Below are 18766 nucleotides of genomic sequence, written 5' to 3'. Positions count from 1 at the left end.
CTTTTTTTCACTTTCTATCTATCTCTTTCTTCTAGAGCGTGTAGAGAGTCTGGCTCTTGCATGAGAGCCCACTCCTTTATTTTTATTTTGTCTCTCTTCTTCACATAGACAAAAATGTCATGTAAGCAAGCTTATAGCCCACTATTATACTTGCTCTTAGGAGGATATCTGTATCCTTAGCCCACGAAGGTTCGTATTTATTCTAAATTTATTTCAAGATTTCCGGCGATGCACGTTCAGTTAGAGAAGACGTTTTCATAGACTACAAGACGCCTACAATGATTTTGTAAAATCTCAAGATTATATGTTGGCTCAGTCTCTCAAAGAGCTCATAAAGATAAGGTGTGTGCGTGTTCATAAGGTTGGATGTATACACGTATATATGAGCACTTGCGCCTATATTAAAAAAATGATACGCCCATTCTTCACTGCGCCATCCAAAAAATGCCCCCAGCCTTGCATCCATCTCCAATGGACGGAAGAATCGTGCATTGGTCGAAAATGTTCGCAGTTCACAGAAAGCTCCTCAATTATTCTTCGATTTGCATTTTGCAACATTACAAAGGGGGTCGCTACCAGTCGAAGCCCGTACAACAAAGCATAACGAGTTCATATTTTCCAGACACCGAAAACAAGTTCCTCACTACCAAAATTGTATAGCTTTAGTGTAGAGTCGCCCACGCAATCTCTACACTAAGCTATCATATGAGCGAAAACAAAAAAGCAAAACTGCAGTATGGTCCTCGTAAGCACAATGACGATGGCGGATCAGTTGGCCGAATATTTCTTTGACAGCGCGTCGAAGTGTTTCCTTTGCTGCAACCAAGAACAGCAGGAGATGTAAAGCCGGTGATATGACAGTATTATATATACCAGTGAAGTACTATCGTAAGATCGACCTGTTGTCGGCATTTTTACCGTACCTGTTCAGATACCGAGGGCTTTACTTTAGAGAGAGCATGCTCAAAGTGCCGCAGTTTAATCTTATTAGTCAAGTCAGTACTCATTGACGAGTCCCCTTTCGCCAGGAATTCGCACCTCTCCTCCAATGCTGCCATGGCTGCTTCGTTCACCTGAACCAAGGAAGGCATGCTCAAGCAGGTTAGTTCAACTTTGCACTGCACCTTCCTAAATCAGATGCTTGGTATGCAAAGATGCAAACAGATGGACACTTCTATTGATCCAGATATTCAGATGCTTGATAAGCAGGCAAGCAAACAGTAATGCAGCTTTCACAAACTCAAACAGCAGGGGAACTCAAGGAAAAATCAGAAAGCTCACCAGTGATGCCAGGTCGGCACCAGTGAGATTATTGCACTCCTCTCGACGTGCAATTGCGTTCAAATCAACATCTACCGAAAGAGTTTTCTTTTCAGTATGTGCTTTCAATATCGCAACCCGCTCATCAGCACCAGGTAAAGGTACAAAGTGTTTCTTCCCAAATCTGCCAGGCCGTAGGACAGCCTCATCTATAACATCAATTCTGCACCAGAAATAAAGCAGTGGTATCAACCTCCCACTCAGGTATAAGCATGTAGAAAGAAGCAATCAGTAGCTGACAGTACCTGTTCGTAGCTCCAATGACATAAACACCATGACGCTGATCAGCACCATCGAGTTCAACAAGTAACTGCAAGCAGAGCATTTTAGTTTTTGATTAACGCAGAACAAAAATAAAAGGAAAGTAAGTGTTAGAGAATATCTGTATTGCAAACACAGCTGACCAAGACAGTGTTCAAACCTGGTTTAGGAGACGTTCAACAACCCATCCTCCCTCTTTCCCTCTTTTTGTTGTCAGAGCATCTATCTGCCAAATCAAATGGAACAAACACTTCACTTGAGCACGGTATAATTGGAAAAGCATTTTACACCCAACAGGTACAAGTTGCTTGACTACTTGCTGCAAGTTGCTTGACTACTTGCTGCAAGTTGCTACCAAGTATTCATAATTGTTCTAAGCAACTACCCAGTATTCCTCAAAAGAATAAATACACAATAGGCAAACAGCTAAACAAAAAAAATACCTCGTCAAAAAATAGGATGCATGGGGAGTTAATCCTTGCACGGGTGAATATCTTCCTTACTTCTGATTCACTCTCCCCAACATACTTGTTCAGTAGCTCAGGCCCCTAAAGTTCCAGAAAAAGGGAACATCTTAGCAGTCTATACACAATAGAAATTAGTGAAGTAGAAATACGGAAATGTAATCAATTACCTTAATGTGAATAAAATTTGCCCCTGCATCATGTGCAACTGCTTTTGCTATTAGTGTTTTCCCACAGCCTGGAGGTCCAAACAGCAAAAACCCAGCTTGCATGTTCACTCCGAAATCCTTGAAAGGCAGACAACAGGAGAACATGAAGACCAAATTAAGTATTTCTAGGAAACAAAAATTAAGCATTTAAAGCACTCATGAAGTGCTACAACTTATAAAATCCAAATAAGAACCACAGATGTCTATGAACTACCTTCAGTACGAATTCTGAAGTGCCTTAAACTTTCTGCCAATTACTATGATAACCAATTGACCAGAAAACACGTAACAGACAGAAGAAAGTAGTGTAGAACGCAGCCCATGTGATTACCTTATAAACTTCAGGGTGCTTGATACAACGAACAATGCACCGGTCAAATTCTTTCTTTAACGAATCAAGACCTCCAACATCCTCCCATGTGACGTCAGGCACAGAAGAAAATCCTTCCCTTCTCAATGATGGTTGAACCATTGTGGCCGCTTCCTTCAGGGATTGAAGTGAGAAAGTGTCAAAGATGGAACACACTACTAAAAGCTAATAGCAGAGGAGGACAAAAGGACAGGAACATGGCAGACAACAGACAATGAAAACGATATAGTGTATGATCAGACAGCAGGTGGTTAATAGAAGAAAGATAAAATGACCCCATAGGGCTTACCTCAAAGTCATCCATAGTGATACATAGGCTGTCCATCTCACCTTCACTCCAGGGATGTCGCCACCAGTCCTGCTTGTTGTTTACATCACCCCCACCACTCTGTTTTTTTCTTTCAACAATTATTCTCTTCATTGCCAGATTCCCTGCTTTATCCACCAACGCCTTCAAGTCTGCGCCAACAAATCCTGGGGTAGCCCTTGCTATCTTGAACAGGTCAAATTGGTCTTTCTCCAGTGTTAGGTTCTGAGTAAGCATCTTCAAAATCTGTTTCCGTCCAATCTCATCTGGAACACCAAGAGATATTTCTCGATCAAACCTCCCTGGTCTCCGAAGCGCTTGGTCAACAGCATGAGGCCTATTGGTAGCTCCAATGACAATGACATAGCCAGGCTTCTTTTCAGATGATTGTGAGTCCAACTCACCACCATCCGATCCAACATTCTGGTGGAATTCATCCATGCATGTCATTAACTGTGTAACTATCCGTCGCTCCATTTCACGTTGCAAATTCTCCCTCTTGGATGCAATTGCGTCTATCTCATCTATAAATACAATTGAGGGAGCAGTTCTGTACGCCTTCTTAAACAAGACTCTGATATTTTCCTCAGATGCTCCTGCACAAGTACAAGGACTATGAGGCGAACTTCTAAATTGGTCTGACAGATAAAATCTATCTAGTAGCAGAACTGAATATATAACTATTGAAGACAAATGAGAAACAACTTAGAACAGTGGATGTATGAACTCCTTAAGTGTAAATTTCACACTCAGATCATGAAGCAGTATTGTTATTACTTCACTAGTACTTGGGTAGTGGATGGTTGCAAATTATACCCTATTGATATGCACACACACAAGAAAATCCTCACTTCTCAGGAGAGCATCAAAGCACCTCTGAAGAATTATCTTTACTTAATCCTGACGGGTGGGAAGATGGATCATCACCATGTATCTAAACCTTGCAGTCTTGCACTACCTCTTTAAGTACAATGCTTTGATGAACACTATATATTTCTTGAGAAATATCTGTCCAACTATTGGCAAATGGCAATGCATAAAGCAAAGCTTGGTCAGGTGCTTCACCTCCACAACTTTTTTCCTTCTGAGGGAGCTTCACTACCACAACTAAGTTCAATCATTCAAAGCAGCAAAAACCAATTTCACAATAGAACAAAAGATATCTAACTGAATTAAGGATCAATCGCACACAATACTAACTCGGTCGCTAGCTATTCATGAGTCAGCAGTTTCAATTTCTAGGTGGAATACACTGAGGAGCTTGCATTACACAATACTGACATCTATAGAGTTCATCAGTTCGCACGCACATTGCCCAAGGATGGGGCTTTGGTGGTATTCTGCAAGTTGAACCCCATGAGAAACATTTCCAAAATCATCACTCCTTAAAAATACTGTTGCATTTCACTTGTTTCAAGCATGATACATGATGGGTAAATATCAAATTAATTTTCATATGCATACACAAAGGTTCAGAACTTCTGCAAATTATAGTGCAAGGAATCAAATCAGATAGCATACCAGAGACACCAGATACGACTTCCGGCGCCGATATCTTGTAGAATGGCACGCCAGTCTCGTTGGCAATTGCGTGGGCGAGCGTGGTCTTCCCGCAGCCCGGCGGCCCGTGCAGCAGAATCCCTGCCACAGGCCGAACCCCGAGCCGCAGCGGCAGCTCCGGGTGGCACAGGGGAACCACAACCTCCATCATCAGCTCGTCAATCACGGACTCCATCCCCCCGAGGTCAGAAAACCTGGGCCCCTTGGCCCCTCCGCCGCCGCCTCCTTCGCTGGCCCCTGCCTCCTGCTTGGGGTCGCCAGCGCCGCCACCATCGGTCGTGACGCGCCGGCGGGGCTTCTCCGAGTTGAGCTCGATCTCGAGCTGCTGGCTGGCGGCCGCGGCGGCGACCGCGGCGGGCTCCTTCCTGGGCGTGAGGGAGGCGTAGCGCGTGCGGAGCATGGCCTTGGTGACGTCGAAGGCGGGGGGAGGCGAGGGGGCGCGGGCGTCGTCGTCGTGCTCGGAGTAGGAGGTGGAGGAGGAGGCGGTGGCGTGGGCGTCGTGGCGCCGGCGGCGGGAGGAGGGGGAGGACGCGCGGGAGTCCATCTCGGAGCCGGATTCGTCACCGTCGGCGCCGGGGGCGGGGGCGAGGGGGACGGTGAGGAGGGCGCGGCGGACGGCGGCCACGAGGGGCGCGTGCTGCTTGCGGCGCAGGTCCGGGTGGCGGGAGCGGAGCGCGGCGGCGACGTCGTCGGCGCAGCAGCCCGGCACGGCGAGCCCGGCCTCGGATATGACCCGCCGGAGGTAGGACTCGAAGGAGTTGGACCGCACCGCCCGGAAGTTGCGCGGGCGCTTCGCCATCGGCGGCGGCGGCGGCTAGGGTTTGGGATGGGGAGGCTCGGGTGGTCTGGCTGGCGCGGCGAAGGGGGAGGAGGAGACGGAGCTGTGATGTCCAAGGGAGAATATCATCAAAAGCCCCATCCCTTTTCGCAAAATACCACTGTGGACCTTTTTGTACTTGATTGAGAACTTCTTTGTGGCACAGGGACTCGGAAGCAAGAATGGCGCAACTTTTTATTTTAATTTTTTTTATGTGGTGACATGTTAACTAGGGCTCCTTTGATTCAAGCAAATTGTGCAGGATTTTTGGACGATTGAAATCTTTAGGAATTTTGCCTACGTTGGTCCTTGATTCATATGATTATATTCCATAGGGATTTTTCCTATGGGATCTTTTGTGCTGCAATTTGTAGGAAATCTAACATCCACTCCAGCCTCCTTTCACCATTCCTTTGTTTTTCATGTGGCATCAAACACTCCTTGATAATCCTATAGAATTTAAGTGGATATGCCATTCCAATGCTTTCTCGAATTCATCGAGCCAATGTGCTCCTAAAAAATAGCACAAAAAAAGTAGGAGTGTCACTCCAGTGATTACTACAGCACAAGACGTCGAGTGAGTTATTTGCAGTTTGAACCTCCCCCTCTTCTACTCCTTCGTTTCAAATTAATTAGAGTTATATGTTCGTCATAAGTCAATTATGTTTAAGTTTGACCAAGTATATGAAAAATGTGCTACGATTTATATAACACCAAATACATACAGTACAAAAATATATTTTATAAAATACTCCCTCTGTCCCAAAATAAGTGACTCAACTTTGTACTAGCTTTAGTACGGACGCGGATTTGGTGAACATGGTGCGCGCGCACCCTTTACGAATAGTAAATTCAAAAAAATGCTAGAAAAATCAAAAAAATCTGAATTTATTTTTTAAATATAAATAGTCAACCGGTATACTCGCATATGAAGTTTCACGAAGAAATCACATCTGTGGTAATCTGAGCAAAAATGACAAAATTGAAGCTAATCGAAGCTATATTAAAAAAACACTGTTTAATGAATAGTATAACCGCATTTGTATTTTCTTCACTAAGAATACCATGGGTGTTAATACATCATGAAACTTCACACGTGAGTAGAATGATCGACTAAGATTCATACCGCGAAATTTCAGATTTTTTTATATTTTTTCTAGTATTTTTTTATGAATTTACTATTCACATGGGTGCGCGCGCACCCATGTTCATCTTTGTATTTTCGCTTTAGTACAAGTTAGTATAAAGTTGAGTCACTTATTTTGGGGCGGAGGAGGGAGTATCACACAAGATGATTTTGGTATCTTAGATGTTATTTTCTATAGACTTGCTTGTATTTTAAAAAGTTTTGGCTTTCTGTGAAGTGCGCCTAAGGCCCAGTTTTTTTTGCCAGAATCCGACACCTACCCAATTTCTCCCAGAATCTTTGAGCCCCATTTGTTTTACAATCCTATCTAATTAGACCCTAACTAGATAGGATTGTAAAACAAATAGGACTCAAAGATTCTGGGAGAAGCTGGGTAGGGGTCGGATTCTGGGAGAATCCTCAGATTCTGGCAAAAGAACCGGGCTTTAATTTCTTTGGAATGGAGACAGTACCTTCTAAAATCTCATTTACAACATGGAACGCTCGTACTCAACCGACTGATTACTCATGCGCGTCGGCCGTTTTTGCGGCCATCCAATCCGGATTTAATTGTAGAGTGTGCATTGCAGCATGGGACATGTAGCAAACACATGAAGCCCAAGATGGTGCTTGTTGCGGTATGACTAGGTGCCCTGTGGTGCCCGCACACCATCTGGCATTCCCAATATTATCTCCAGCAAGGAAACACTCGTCCTCACATTTCATCCCGGGAGCAAACCCATAATCTCGATTTATCCATCTCGCTTGCGCGCGAAGAGAGAAATGCTTCCACACTCGTCAATCTAGCTCCTCCAAAAGGTTGGCGGCTATTACTTTCTGACATGGCGCAGTGTTGTGAGTGGGTGGCGCCACAATGGCGACCGGTGACGCTGCAGGAAATCCATCCGGTGATGTAACAATAGTTTTAGCGGCTTTTTCTAAGAGACGAGAATGTAAATAGAAAACATCCTCTGGGAAAGCCTCATGGGGCCTGGTGGGTGGCAGCGCTTCTTCAAGGGCACCAGAGTAGCTGTGATGGAGAACAACAGTGGTGCATGCCCAAAGTCTACGTGCTCGGCCCTTTCCCTTTGTTGTTGCACGAGGAGTCACCCACGTCACGCTCGACCATCATCCTAAGTCTGTGGAAGGAGCAGGAGGAGTGTCCAGACTCGACACCCACCCGATGCTGCCAAAGGGCGACGGTGTGTTGGAACGGCAGGTCTTTGAGATCAACTATTCCCTGCTTTAACTTCGCCTTTTAATTTGACTGAATATCTACTTACACTCTTCAAGATTGTTCCCGTGAATTTCTTTAAAACCTATTTGCGCACCCAGTTAGATCATACAGTTGTTAATGTATGGAGTTTTTTTAGAGCCAGCGTTTACTCCGGGGAATACTCTGTATATTGTTCAATCTCGGTGTAGGTCCAATTTCTCGGAAACAGTTTCAGTCAATGCTGGGCCCAAACACCTTAAACTTAGTAAGTAGCGTTCTTCCTTTGTGAAATCTCATACCATTGACGATGTATTGCGCTGCGTGTTGGTTAAGATGAAGAGGCTGGTTTTTTGACTCCCACACCATTCGTGTCAGCTCACTTCTCTCGAGATCTGAACAACTGACTGCCACATAGGAGTATGTGATTTGTACTAACTAGCAAACATGAACAGTAATCGAGCGACCGCATAGAGCACTGTTCGCTTGAGATTCCTCTGACACTGGCCGCGTTCTAGGGCTTCTAGCCATCTGCACCCGTGACGCCAGTGAATAGACAGGAAAGCTAACCATCATCACGTGGGCGCAGTGATGAGAATAAAGCTTTACCATAGTCTTTTTTTCTGAAAGGAACACAGACTACGCAGTCAAACTCGAATAGAAAAACCTAAACGTGAAAGAACAGTGACAGAAAAGTACTTGTCTCTCTCCACTTTCTCTCTCTTAATACTGCTCTCTCTCTCTCTACTCACTACGCTCTATCCTTGTTCCTCTCTCACTCAGATTCGTTCCCTCTCTCTTCTCCCCTTTCTCTCTCTACCTTCACATGTGACCAGTACAGTTACCTGTGTGTCAGCCTGTCACTCATGTCGGGATAGGTTCACAGTCCTGTACCTAATGCATGCCTAGTACTGCTGGATAACCATACTGCCGCTGCAAATTGCCTGCGATACGATAGACCTGGCGCAAATCTCATCAACGCTCAAGGGACAGATAACCGGGGGTCGGGACCCCGGGTGCTACCACGCCTTTCCTTAAGATGAAGCAAGGAGAAAACCATTGACAATGTGTTGTGTTTCATGTTTCGGTCAATTTGTTGGATAACTGTACACGTATGTGTTTTCTCAAGCCCACTGATTTCAGCCTCTTTGTTTTCTTCAAGCCTGGTGAGTAATTAATTGGTTGACTGAACATACTATCTGAGAAGGGATAAGGGAAGAAACCTCAACTATTCCCCTTAGTTCATGTTATCTCTACAATTTACTATTGTATATGTAGTGCTACCTTAATTAAATTCTGGCAACTAAGCTCATGTTGTGCTTAAGAATAAATGCGATAATAATGGAAATGCAGGTGAAAAGTTCAGGGATATTCTTTAAAGTGCATATTATGTGGCTTCGGAGGTGCCGAAGGAGAGATATGGAGCCGATGATGCATATGGAGTGCTGGAGTTATAATCTACATTCTGCTCTCTCATGTTCCTCCTTTCTGGGCAGCAGGGCAGGTGCGTTTTCTGGCTGGTTATGTCGATCAATTTTGGGGCTGTGCTGGATGCAGAGCCTGGCAGATGAATATAATTATCCTACATGAACCCTCCGTGTCTCCTTTTCTCCCTTGGTTTTAATTATCTGAGAGTGAGGAAGTTATATTTGATTTGTTTTTCAAGGTTCTATCCGTTTCTCATTTGATCCCTGGCGATCAATTTCTAACGGGGATAAAGAATTACAACAAGCGGGAGAATTAGACATATCTCTGTTACATGAGTAGAGAATGCGAACGCATATGCTGATTGGGGAAGGTCAACATGGTTCAGTTAGCATAATAAGCTCTGATGGACACAAGTTTTCATGAACTGAATTGATTGAATGCCCTTAGCAAATTCTCATTAGAATTACCTCTTCTTACAAGGATAAGAAACTTAAGTGTTCTTCATTTGTTTTGTGCATATCCTCCTGTCAAGCATAAATTTCATTGTATCCAAGGAGATATCTTCTCGCAAAAAAGGAGATATCTAATGCTGAAAACATGGGACTCAAAATGTATAGAGTCGGAGACACTGCTAAACTGTCATTTACGGGTGTCTACCAAATTCACTATCAGCCACTATAGTAGGACCAGCGGTATGTTGAAATTTATTTTGGTTTTATTAGTCCATCTAGAGATGCTATGCTCAGCTCTAGATTTGACACTTGCGATATCCAATTACACTCCCATCGCTTGTATGTTGCTGGAAGATGCTCACAATTCTGGTTGGGAACATTAACCTTTCTCTTAGAGACCATATTTGAAACGGTACTCTGTCTACTAGTATATGCTAAGCTGTGTACAGATGTATAGATATCTGATTTTCTTCATTCTGCATTAGGTTGGGAGGATGTAGACTAAGAGCTATATGATGATTGAACAGAAGATAATGTGGAAGACATGAGAACTTTTAGCGTGCTACAGTATAAAAATAATCGAATGTGCTCCCTTTTTTTGGTTTTAGGATGCTATATAAAAATGGTCGAATAAGCTTGCAAAAAGGCAGCATGCTATTTCTCAGTATGATTCTAAAGATAAATATGGCTATCTGATTGTAAAGAGCAAGAGAACAAAATAATACATTTGTCGATGGGTCTAATTGAACTATAAATTATTGCCTATATATTGGGACCAAGCTGAGCAGGCCATCAACAACCTATTCTTGCTTATCTTTGTTTTCTTTGTATTTGTATTATTAATCTTGGTTTCAACTGCGTGTTGAGTGCAATCTTTATACGATCAGCTTTTTATTGAAGGTTGCATTTGATGGTTTATTGGTTCTTCTGTGTTTCTAATTAACTTTATTAATTTTTAGGGTGGAAGAGCTTTTGAATTTAGATGGTAGTTGGAGGAGTGGGCCAGGTACTTAGCAAAAGCTTTAGCTGCTTCTTTTAGAACAGAGATGGAGCATGGGTGACCGACAAGATCCAACACAGAACATGAAGTAGTGTGATTAAGTCCAACCAGGAATAAAATGCTAGAGAGGGGGACCAGCCAAAGGGTGAATATCTTGTGCACAGGGTCCTTTTGTTGGCATCCTTATGTTTTGTGAGGAAACATCTGGAGCAATAAATATGGTTACATTCTTAATTTTTTTGAAAAGAATCTAAAAATATACGACTTAGATGAGATGGGCCATATTTGCAAGATGGAACACCAGTGTCACAAATTTGAAGTTAAATTCATAACATAGTTCAAGAAAAATATTACACAACATTAGTTGGGTTTAAATTTGGCCCATTACCACTGTCGATACTATTTTTCTTTTTCGAGTTGGGTCTCAAAAGGTACTTAATTTTTGTGACAATAGGTTCATTTTATGCCTGTCTGTGGACCTTCTCTCATTTTGTTTGAGATGTTTTTAGGTACAAACCGATGTCGCGTGCACTAAAAACCTGTTGCACTATATATTTACCAATGGTCACAGTTTGCTGTCCAAAATAAACAAATTACCAATGGCCGCAGTTAACAATTTTTTTTGAGAAAAACGTCAGCACTTTATTAATCAAGCAACATAATTACAAAGAGTCTCTCGGATACATTCCGGAGTAGAAGTGAAAACACAAAGACCATTACAGCTCAAAGATGACTTAGCTAAATTATGAGCTAAAACATTAGACTGCTGACGAATAAACTTGACCCGAGAAAAAGAATATTCGACATGCCATCTTTGATCTCCGAGACCACAACACCAACGAGTGAACGATCGCGAACATGGGAATTGATTCTCTTCACCAAAGAGAGGCAATCGGAGGCGAATATCACCGAATCACATCCCATCTCACATGCAAGGTAAACTGCTCGCTGAAGGGCACATGCCTCAGGTAATTCAGGTTCAGGGCTTCCATAGTTGGTCTGTACATGCAATAACAAATTGTCCATCAGAGTTGAGAGCAACCACACCTGCACCAAACTTACTTAGCTCAGAGAAGATCGCAGCATCACACACGAATAATACAGAACCCGGTGGCGGCAGAGACCAAGAAGTACTTGAGGCAATGCTCTCACGCCTATGCACAAGATCCGGTTTGTATAGATGCCGAAAGATCAAATCAACACATGCTTTTATCTTAAAAACTGTACGGACATGATGTGGCCTCATCTTCATTGTTTCGAACAGAGTTCCGCTCTTCCCAAATATGCCATATAGTAACAGCCATGACCGTAGCCTGCTGATCCGAGGAACGAGAAAGGAAATCAAACATCCACTGCTTTGGCGAAGAAAAGTTGGACTGCCATAGCTTAATATCAAAGGATTGATTCACTTGCGGCTAGATCTCATAAGCAAAAGGGCAAAACAACAACGAGTGCTCGATTCCTTCCGTCCTCCCACAGAAACAACATAGGTTAGAAGTTGGCACATGACGACGTTGGAGTTGAATACCTGATGGAAGACAATCGTGAGCAAGCCTCCAAAGGACCACCTTCATCTTATTTGGAGCCTTGATAGACCAAATAGATTTCCAACTTTTCATAATAGTCATGCCATCCGATGCCATTCCACGTCCAGGCACACTATGCCGCAGTTAACAATTTGGGCCTAATACTTGACATGAACTTAAACAATTTGCAGTGTTTTTTGGGCTGATTGTTGCTACGAAGAATGGAATGATCATGCTATTGATAAAGAACACTCTCGGAAGTTGGATCTCTCATTTTGTGTTATTATGATTGCTGAAATTAATAGGCACATTACAAGGAATTGACGGGGTTTTTGTACCTTGTAATAGTGACACGCATGGACGTGTGAAGTTGAGTGATATTGATACTATTTAATAATGGACGCTATAAGTTCTTTGGTGGCGAGCGATTTTCAGAAAAAAGGCGAAGAGAGTTCGAATTTGTCGCTGTTTGATGAAACGTGCTTAACACGTATTTCTGAATTAAAATAACAATTTGATAAACCTGTATATTTCTATTATTTCATAGCAATGCACGGTCATCCGGCTTTTGCCCGTAGCAATGCACGGCCAAGCGCCGCCGGCGGCGTCCCCATCAACCGTCGCCGACGTCGCCCTAAACCCAGGTACCCATCACCGATCACCACCCGGGTCGATTTTTCCCAGCCAGATCGATAATTTCCTCTCTCCATCTGCAGTCGTCGTGATCCCGGTGTCGCCTGCCTACGCCCTCCCATGGAGGAGGAGAAGGAGGGGACCTTCGAGAAGAAGACCAAGCCGAGGCTGAGCAACCATCCCGGGCGATGGCAGCCAGCCTGCTCACCGACGACCTCATCCTGGAGATCCTCTCCCGCCTCCCCGCCAGATCCCTCCACCAATTCAAGTGCGTCTCCGTGCCCTGGCGCCACCTCATCACCGACCCCACCAACCGCAGGAAGCTGCCCCAGGCCCTCGCCGGCTTCCTCTACATGGCCGTCAGCAACAATCGTCGGATCCACCACCACTTCGCCAGCGTCTATGGTGCCGTGGCACCGTTCGACCCTTCCATCCCTTACCTGCACCCTAACAAGGACGAGAGTATCACCCAGGTGGACGCCTGCAATGGCCTCCTTCTCTACCGTCGCTACAAGAAGAACAAGGTGAGCCCTTTGAAAGAGGATGATTTCCGCTTTGTCGTGTGCAATCCGGTCACGGGGAGGTGGCTGGAGCTGCCCCCACAGCCGCTGTCGACGGCGAACAGAAATGCCGCAGGCCTGGCTTTTGATCCGGCGGTCTCGTCCCGCTTCCATGTTCTTCATTTCGAGAAGACCATCCCAGAAGCTTACATCACAGGAGTGAGCATCTACTCGTCGCGGACGGGGGCCTGGAGTCAGAGGGACTGTGGGATGGTTGAGAAAGTTAAGCTGTTCTTTGACAGGACTTGTGTCTTTGTGGGCGGTACGATGTATCTGAGTGGCAGCCTGTACTTCAACAACAATTATGTGCTGGTGGCGGTGGACATGGAGGGGAAAGTGTGGAAAACCATCCGCTTGCCATACAGCCTAAGATTTGGTATGATTGGATCGTCGCAGGGGTGCTTACACTATGCTGTAGCTTCTGCCAATGATAGCAATAAAATCTTGGTTTCTGATGGCGCTCTGGTGCCTCAAGGATCGCGATAGTAAAGGATTGGTCCTGAAGCACATTGCCAGAATTGATAGGCTCATGAGCATGACTGGGCTGGAGTTCAGAGTGGTTCAGATTCATCCTGACTGCGACACCATTTTCCTGCTTTCATCCGGGGGTGATACTTTGGCATCGTATGATATGCGACATCATAAAGTTGGCTGTATCCTCGATCTTGAGAAGAAAAATACACAACGATTTCTGCCCTATGCTCCCCTGTTCTCAGAGTCATTAGCAGATGCAGATGGGCAGTAGTGTTACCTTCAGACCACGCTTGTGCTTCCTCCAAGAATTGGCTCTTCTGTTGGCTGAACTACTATTTGTCTGCATACTTCGGAATGTACTTGAATAATGGTGCTCAATTTGCTGGTGCTTACACTCCTGTTAGCTGGATTTTCAGGTCAGAGCAATGCCTGGTAAACCTACAGATTATGCATGTAAATAACAGTGGACAAGCACAAAGATAACATGTTGGCGGTAGCAAGAAATCAATAGCTGATGGGTTAGGTTGATTCAATTTGCTGCAGTGCATTAATCATGAGTCTTCCTGAATGTGATACTCCTGTTCATTGTGTGTCAGATGGTTTCCTTTTAGCTAGGTGTCATTCAGTTGTGTATGCCAATATGTTCACATCGTGCATTATATATATTATTCGATATCACTGATTGGAGCAGTATCCATCACCCATACATACCATCTCTCCCTGCCAGAGTCATATATACCAGAGGCGTCCTAGACCAAATTCAATTGTTTTTGCATGTGGAATGCGTGAGGTGTAGGATTAATGAAACATCCCCGATCCCATGGTTTGCTCTGTTGTTTTGGTCGCATTCCATGATGCTTACGAGAGAAAACAATCAGTGATGCTTGGTTTGTCAGAATTTTTTCCCGGCCTACAAGATGCTCAATTCAAATTCAGAAGTGGTTATTGGAGTACTTATACAGGCAACCACCATAGCCATGATTTTCCATTGGCTGATCACTCTGGCAGCTCTTTTGTTTAGATGATGTGTGCGGCTTTGGTACCCTTCTGGTAGATAACCATATCTTTTCCAATGCAGTATATGTGTGCTCTTGTTTGTAGACTAAACTTAGAAGTTGTTCCACCCTGCTGATGCTCTCTGCAAAAATAATCTGCTCCATGCAACCTGACTGATATTGCTAGCTAATTCAACCGATGGCACTGCAGAAATCGACGAGTGTCAACTCCGGGAACGGTATTCTGAACTGTGAAGTCAGTATCCTTGCTCGAGTGGCGGGATCTGCAATGTTGAATATATGTGTATGTGTATATTGTGTCTTGAGCCCATCTCCTAGTTTATCTGTATAGCTGAGGTTGTGGCCCTCCTCTGTACTCATATATACGTGCCTGCTGCAGAGGGATAACCTTATATATATATATATATATATATATATATATATATATATATATATATATATATATATATATATAGGTGCCCAGGCTCCTTGCCTTTCCACCGTTCGATTGCATTTAGATGTGTGCTATTGCAACGGGTATGTGTATTAATGCATTAATCGCTAATTGGATACCATAAATAAGGCTCATGCACACCATGCATGGGAACAATTGAAAAAGGAAAGAGAATAACATGCATGGCGACGTTGCATATTTGGAGTCATTAATAGAAATAGGAGAGAGAAATCAGAAATAAATGCCTCATGATTTGTGTACATTCATGTTCTTAGGTATATGGAATTTTTTTTCGTGCGTGTATTAATAGGAGGTATATGGTACCGTTATGTGGGACGTATTTTTTCAATACTATCTAATTTAAACAAAATGGTAGTGATGTGTTTAAGGAGAATAATTCATAGTTCACATATTAGACCAAATATCTCATGCATATCCATAAATTTCACATACCCACGGTTGTCTCGTGGCTGAAACATTTCCGCTTTTATTATCAGATACCTATTAGAAAACCATCGTATAAAAATGCAATGCGTTTTTTGTCACTTTAGAAAAGCATTCCAAGGAATCGAATACCCACAAATATTTTAAAATATTGTGGGTATGTCATATCCAATGCATTTTACATTATAAAAGTAAATAAGTGTGACATATTTAAAATATATAAAGAACAGTTGCCATATTTAAAATATATAAAAAATGATATAACAAGAAAACTAGCAAAACTATCGACATGCCTAGAAATTATTAAACAACACAATAAATAAAAAATGATATGACCATCAGTTCTTTATACACAGTAGAGAGTATGTGATACATACGATGAATATATCATACAAAAATGGCTATCTAGTAATTAGGATATAACGTCCATTTTTTGCGGGAATAGAATATAACGTCCATACAAAAACTTGCGACTCAATGTAAATATTTTAAGAATTGAAGGTATCATATACCCACAGATGTTTAAGACATTTAAGAAAATTACAGGTATTATATACCCACAGTATGAGACCAGACGTATGTAGGTATTTTTTTTCATCGAGCCCAACATCATGTATATCTCCATCAGTTCTTCATAGATAGTGGAGAGTATGTCACACCTACGTATATCCTTTGAGCCCAATGTACCATGTATCTCCATCAGTTCTCCATACGTATGCCCTTTGATTTTGTATATTTCTTTGGTATATCATTTCCATCTACCGTACCTTGGTTATATCAAGCATGTCGTCTCTATTAAGGTATATATTTTTATTTTGGACAGAATCAAAGGACGATCATGCATGCAAGGGAAGTTATGGATGGATGTATTGTTTGGAAACAAATGCATGCGTGCTAGTATCACATATGGAAAATCTTGCATGCAAAATTTAATGAGTTTGAATCCGCGAGGCATTAATGAAAAACCAGCTAGGTGCCATATTTAAACTCATTAAATTTTGCATCAATACTATCTAATTTAATGAGTTTGAATCCACGAGGCATTAATGAAAAACCTTTGACGAGTGTCACCCTCGGCGAAAGCCACCCGGTGTACACCTTTTCGGCAAACAGGATTTTGCCGAGAGCCAGAACACGGGCACTTGGCAAAGACTTTGCCGAGAGCCAAACAGTACCACTCGGCAAAGTAAAGTAGCTAATGGATAGCAGACGGTGCCGGCGGTTCCTAACATGTGGGACCAGGCGAACATGCCGAGGGCCATCTTTGCCGAGAGCCACTCTCGGCAAAGCCACCCAGTAGGTTCCTGACACGTGTCAGCTCCTGACATGTGGGACCAGGCGAACATGCCGAGGGCCATCTTTGCCGAGAGCCACTCTCGGCAAAGCCACCCAGTAGGTTCCTGACACGTGTCAGCTCCTGACATGTGGGACCAGGCGAACATGCCGAGGGCCATCTTTGCCGAGAGCCACTCTCGGCAAAGACACCCAGTAGCTGGCTGACACGTGTCAGCTCCTGACATGTGGGACCAGGCGAACATGCCGAGAGCCATCTTTGCCGAGAGCCGCTCTCGGCAAAGCCACCCACTAGGAGGCTGACACGTGTCAGCTCCTGACATGTGGGACCAGGCGAACATGCCGAGGGCCAACTTTGCCGAGAGCCACTCTCGGCAAAGCCACCCAGTAGGAAGCTGACACATGTCACCTCCTGACATGTGGGACCACGAGAGCAGGTCGAGGGCCAACTTTGCCGAGAGCCACTCTCGGCAAAACCACCCAGTAGGTGGCTGACACGTGTCAGCTCCTGACATGTGGGACCAGGCGAACAGGCCGAGGGCCTTCTTTGCCGAGAGCCACTCTCGGTAAAGTTGTCAGGGGCACCACAGGTTATTACCTTTACCGAGAGGCCTCTCGGTAAAGGTGTCAGGTTCTACTGGTTGGTACATGTTTACCGAGAGGCCTCTCGGTAAAGGGTGCATTATGGTCCAGTTTCACAGTTATTACTGAGAGCCACCCTCGGTAATGGTGTGCCCAGGAGCCTTTTTTCCTGTTTCTGTTTCTTTCCTGCAGCGAAACATATACAGCAGCATCATATAGTTCATCACACATAGAACATGTCACATATAGGCATCATTGAACAAAAGAAGCAATGATTCAGAAAAGCATTCCACATAAAAGCAATAGTGCATAAAAGGTGAAATAGTAGTGAAGACACTCGACTACCACAAGTTTACAAGTCTCAAGATGCAAGAGTTCTCAACATACAAGGAACAATTTCAAACATAACATAACATGAAGTTCACGCGATTTTGGAGATCGGAGTGATAACATCAACATTAGAAGGCATCATTCCGTTTGCTGCCCCAACTCCATCAACCGGAGTGATAACATCAATATTAGAAGGCATCATTCCCTTTGGTGCCCCAACTCCACCAACTTGAGGTGGAACTACCGGAACATTGTTCGACCCTTGTGATGGGTTGAGCTGTGATGGATTGACCCAATAGTGAGATGAATGCATATGGTAATGCCGAAAATGGTGATAGAAATAGTTTGAACGGAACTCACAATGTTCCACTCTGGCGTCGGTGGCATCTCTGGCACTGGTTGGCCTTGCATGGAATAAAGATTGGCCACCATATGTTGTAAAGACTTCACTAGATCATCTTGTGCCTTCAGCTTGGCCCGGTTTTCATCTCGTTCTTTCTCGGTGTCAATCAGTCGTGTCTACAATATGGCAATGCAAATGTCATTCATGTTGAAATGCAAATATGCAGGACCATGAAGGATCAATGAAGAAGCACTGACCTGAATATCCTCAATAATGCTCACGGAATGTGGTACGTGACGCTCTACGGTAGGAGTAGAGCCAGTACTCATAGCACGGAGCGTGTTGATTCTCGGAAGGGAGGAGGTTATGACAGAATCGAGGTGAACCGCCATCCGGCCATTCGGTCTACCGCCTGCCGCGGCAATGGCCACAAGAGGGTCAAACAGTAGCACGTGAGGATCAGCGTCAGGCCCGTGCGTCTCCTTCAATTTTTTGGTGTAGTTCTCTCCATCTGACCGGGCTTTAGAGCTGATCCAGTCCCTCTCCGGGTGGAGAGGGTCCTTGTCCTTGTCGTCTTTGGTACGTTTGATGGTCCATGCCTCAAA

At 44.0% G+C, this 18766-nt stretch overlaps 1 protein-coding gene and 1 pseudogene across 1 annotated transcript; one reads left to right on the top strand and one right to left on the bottom strand.

Annotated features, from left to right (window-relative positions):
• Positions 1–511: 511 nt before the first annotated feature.
• Positions 512–5415, bottom strand: LOC109785473 (cell division control protein 48 homolog C). Its single transcript, XM_020344072.4, has 10 exons — positions 4453–5415; positions 2914–3527; positions 2586–2738; positions 2216–2332; positions 2025–2129; positions 1742–1807; positions 1566–1630; positions 1282–1483; positions 924–1073; positions 512–816 (listed from the first exon to the last, which is right to left on the bottom strand). Exons 1-10 carry the CDS (start codon positions 5288–5290, stop codon positions 769–771), a joined length of 2358 nt encoding a protein of 785 aa, XP_020199661.1. The 5' UTR covers positions 5291–5415; the 3' UTR covers positions 512–768.
• Positions 5416–12806: 7391 nt separating this feature from the next.
• LOC109785487 (F-box/kelch-repeat protein At3g17530-like) lies at positions 12807–14158 on the top strand (annotated as a pseudogene).
• Positions 14159–18766: the final 4608 nt, after the last annotated feature.

Source organism: Aegilops tauschii, chromosome 7 (genome assembly GCF_002575655.3).
Source record: "Aegilops tauschii subsp. strangulata cultivar AL8/78 chromosome 7, Aet v6.0, whole genome shotgun sequence".
Lineage (NCBI taxonomy): Eukaryota > Viridiplantae > Streptophyta > Magnoliopsida > Poales > Poaceae > Aegilops > Aegilops tauschii.
The sequence above is the reverse complement of the archived record's forward strand: the minus strand, read 5'-3'. Positions and strand labels throughout refer to the sequence as shown.

Bases quoted from the DNA above. Each gene is read 5' to 3' on its own strand.
- LOC109785473 (XM_020344072.4), bottom strand. From the start codon at position 5,290: ATGGCGAAGCGCCCGCGCAACTTCCGGGCGGTGCGGTCCAACTCCTTC. The intron at 1,074-1,281 runs GTGAGCTTTCTG...TCCTTGGTTCAG, and splicing joins GTGCCGACCTGGCATCACTG to GTGAACGAAGCAGCCATGGC. The intron at 817-923 runs GTACGGTAAAAA...TCTTGGTTGCAG, and splicing joins AGCCCTCGGTATCTGAACAG to CAAAGGAAACACTTCGACGC.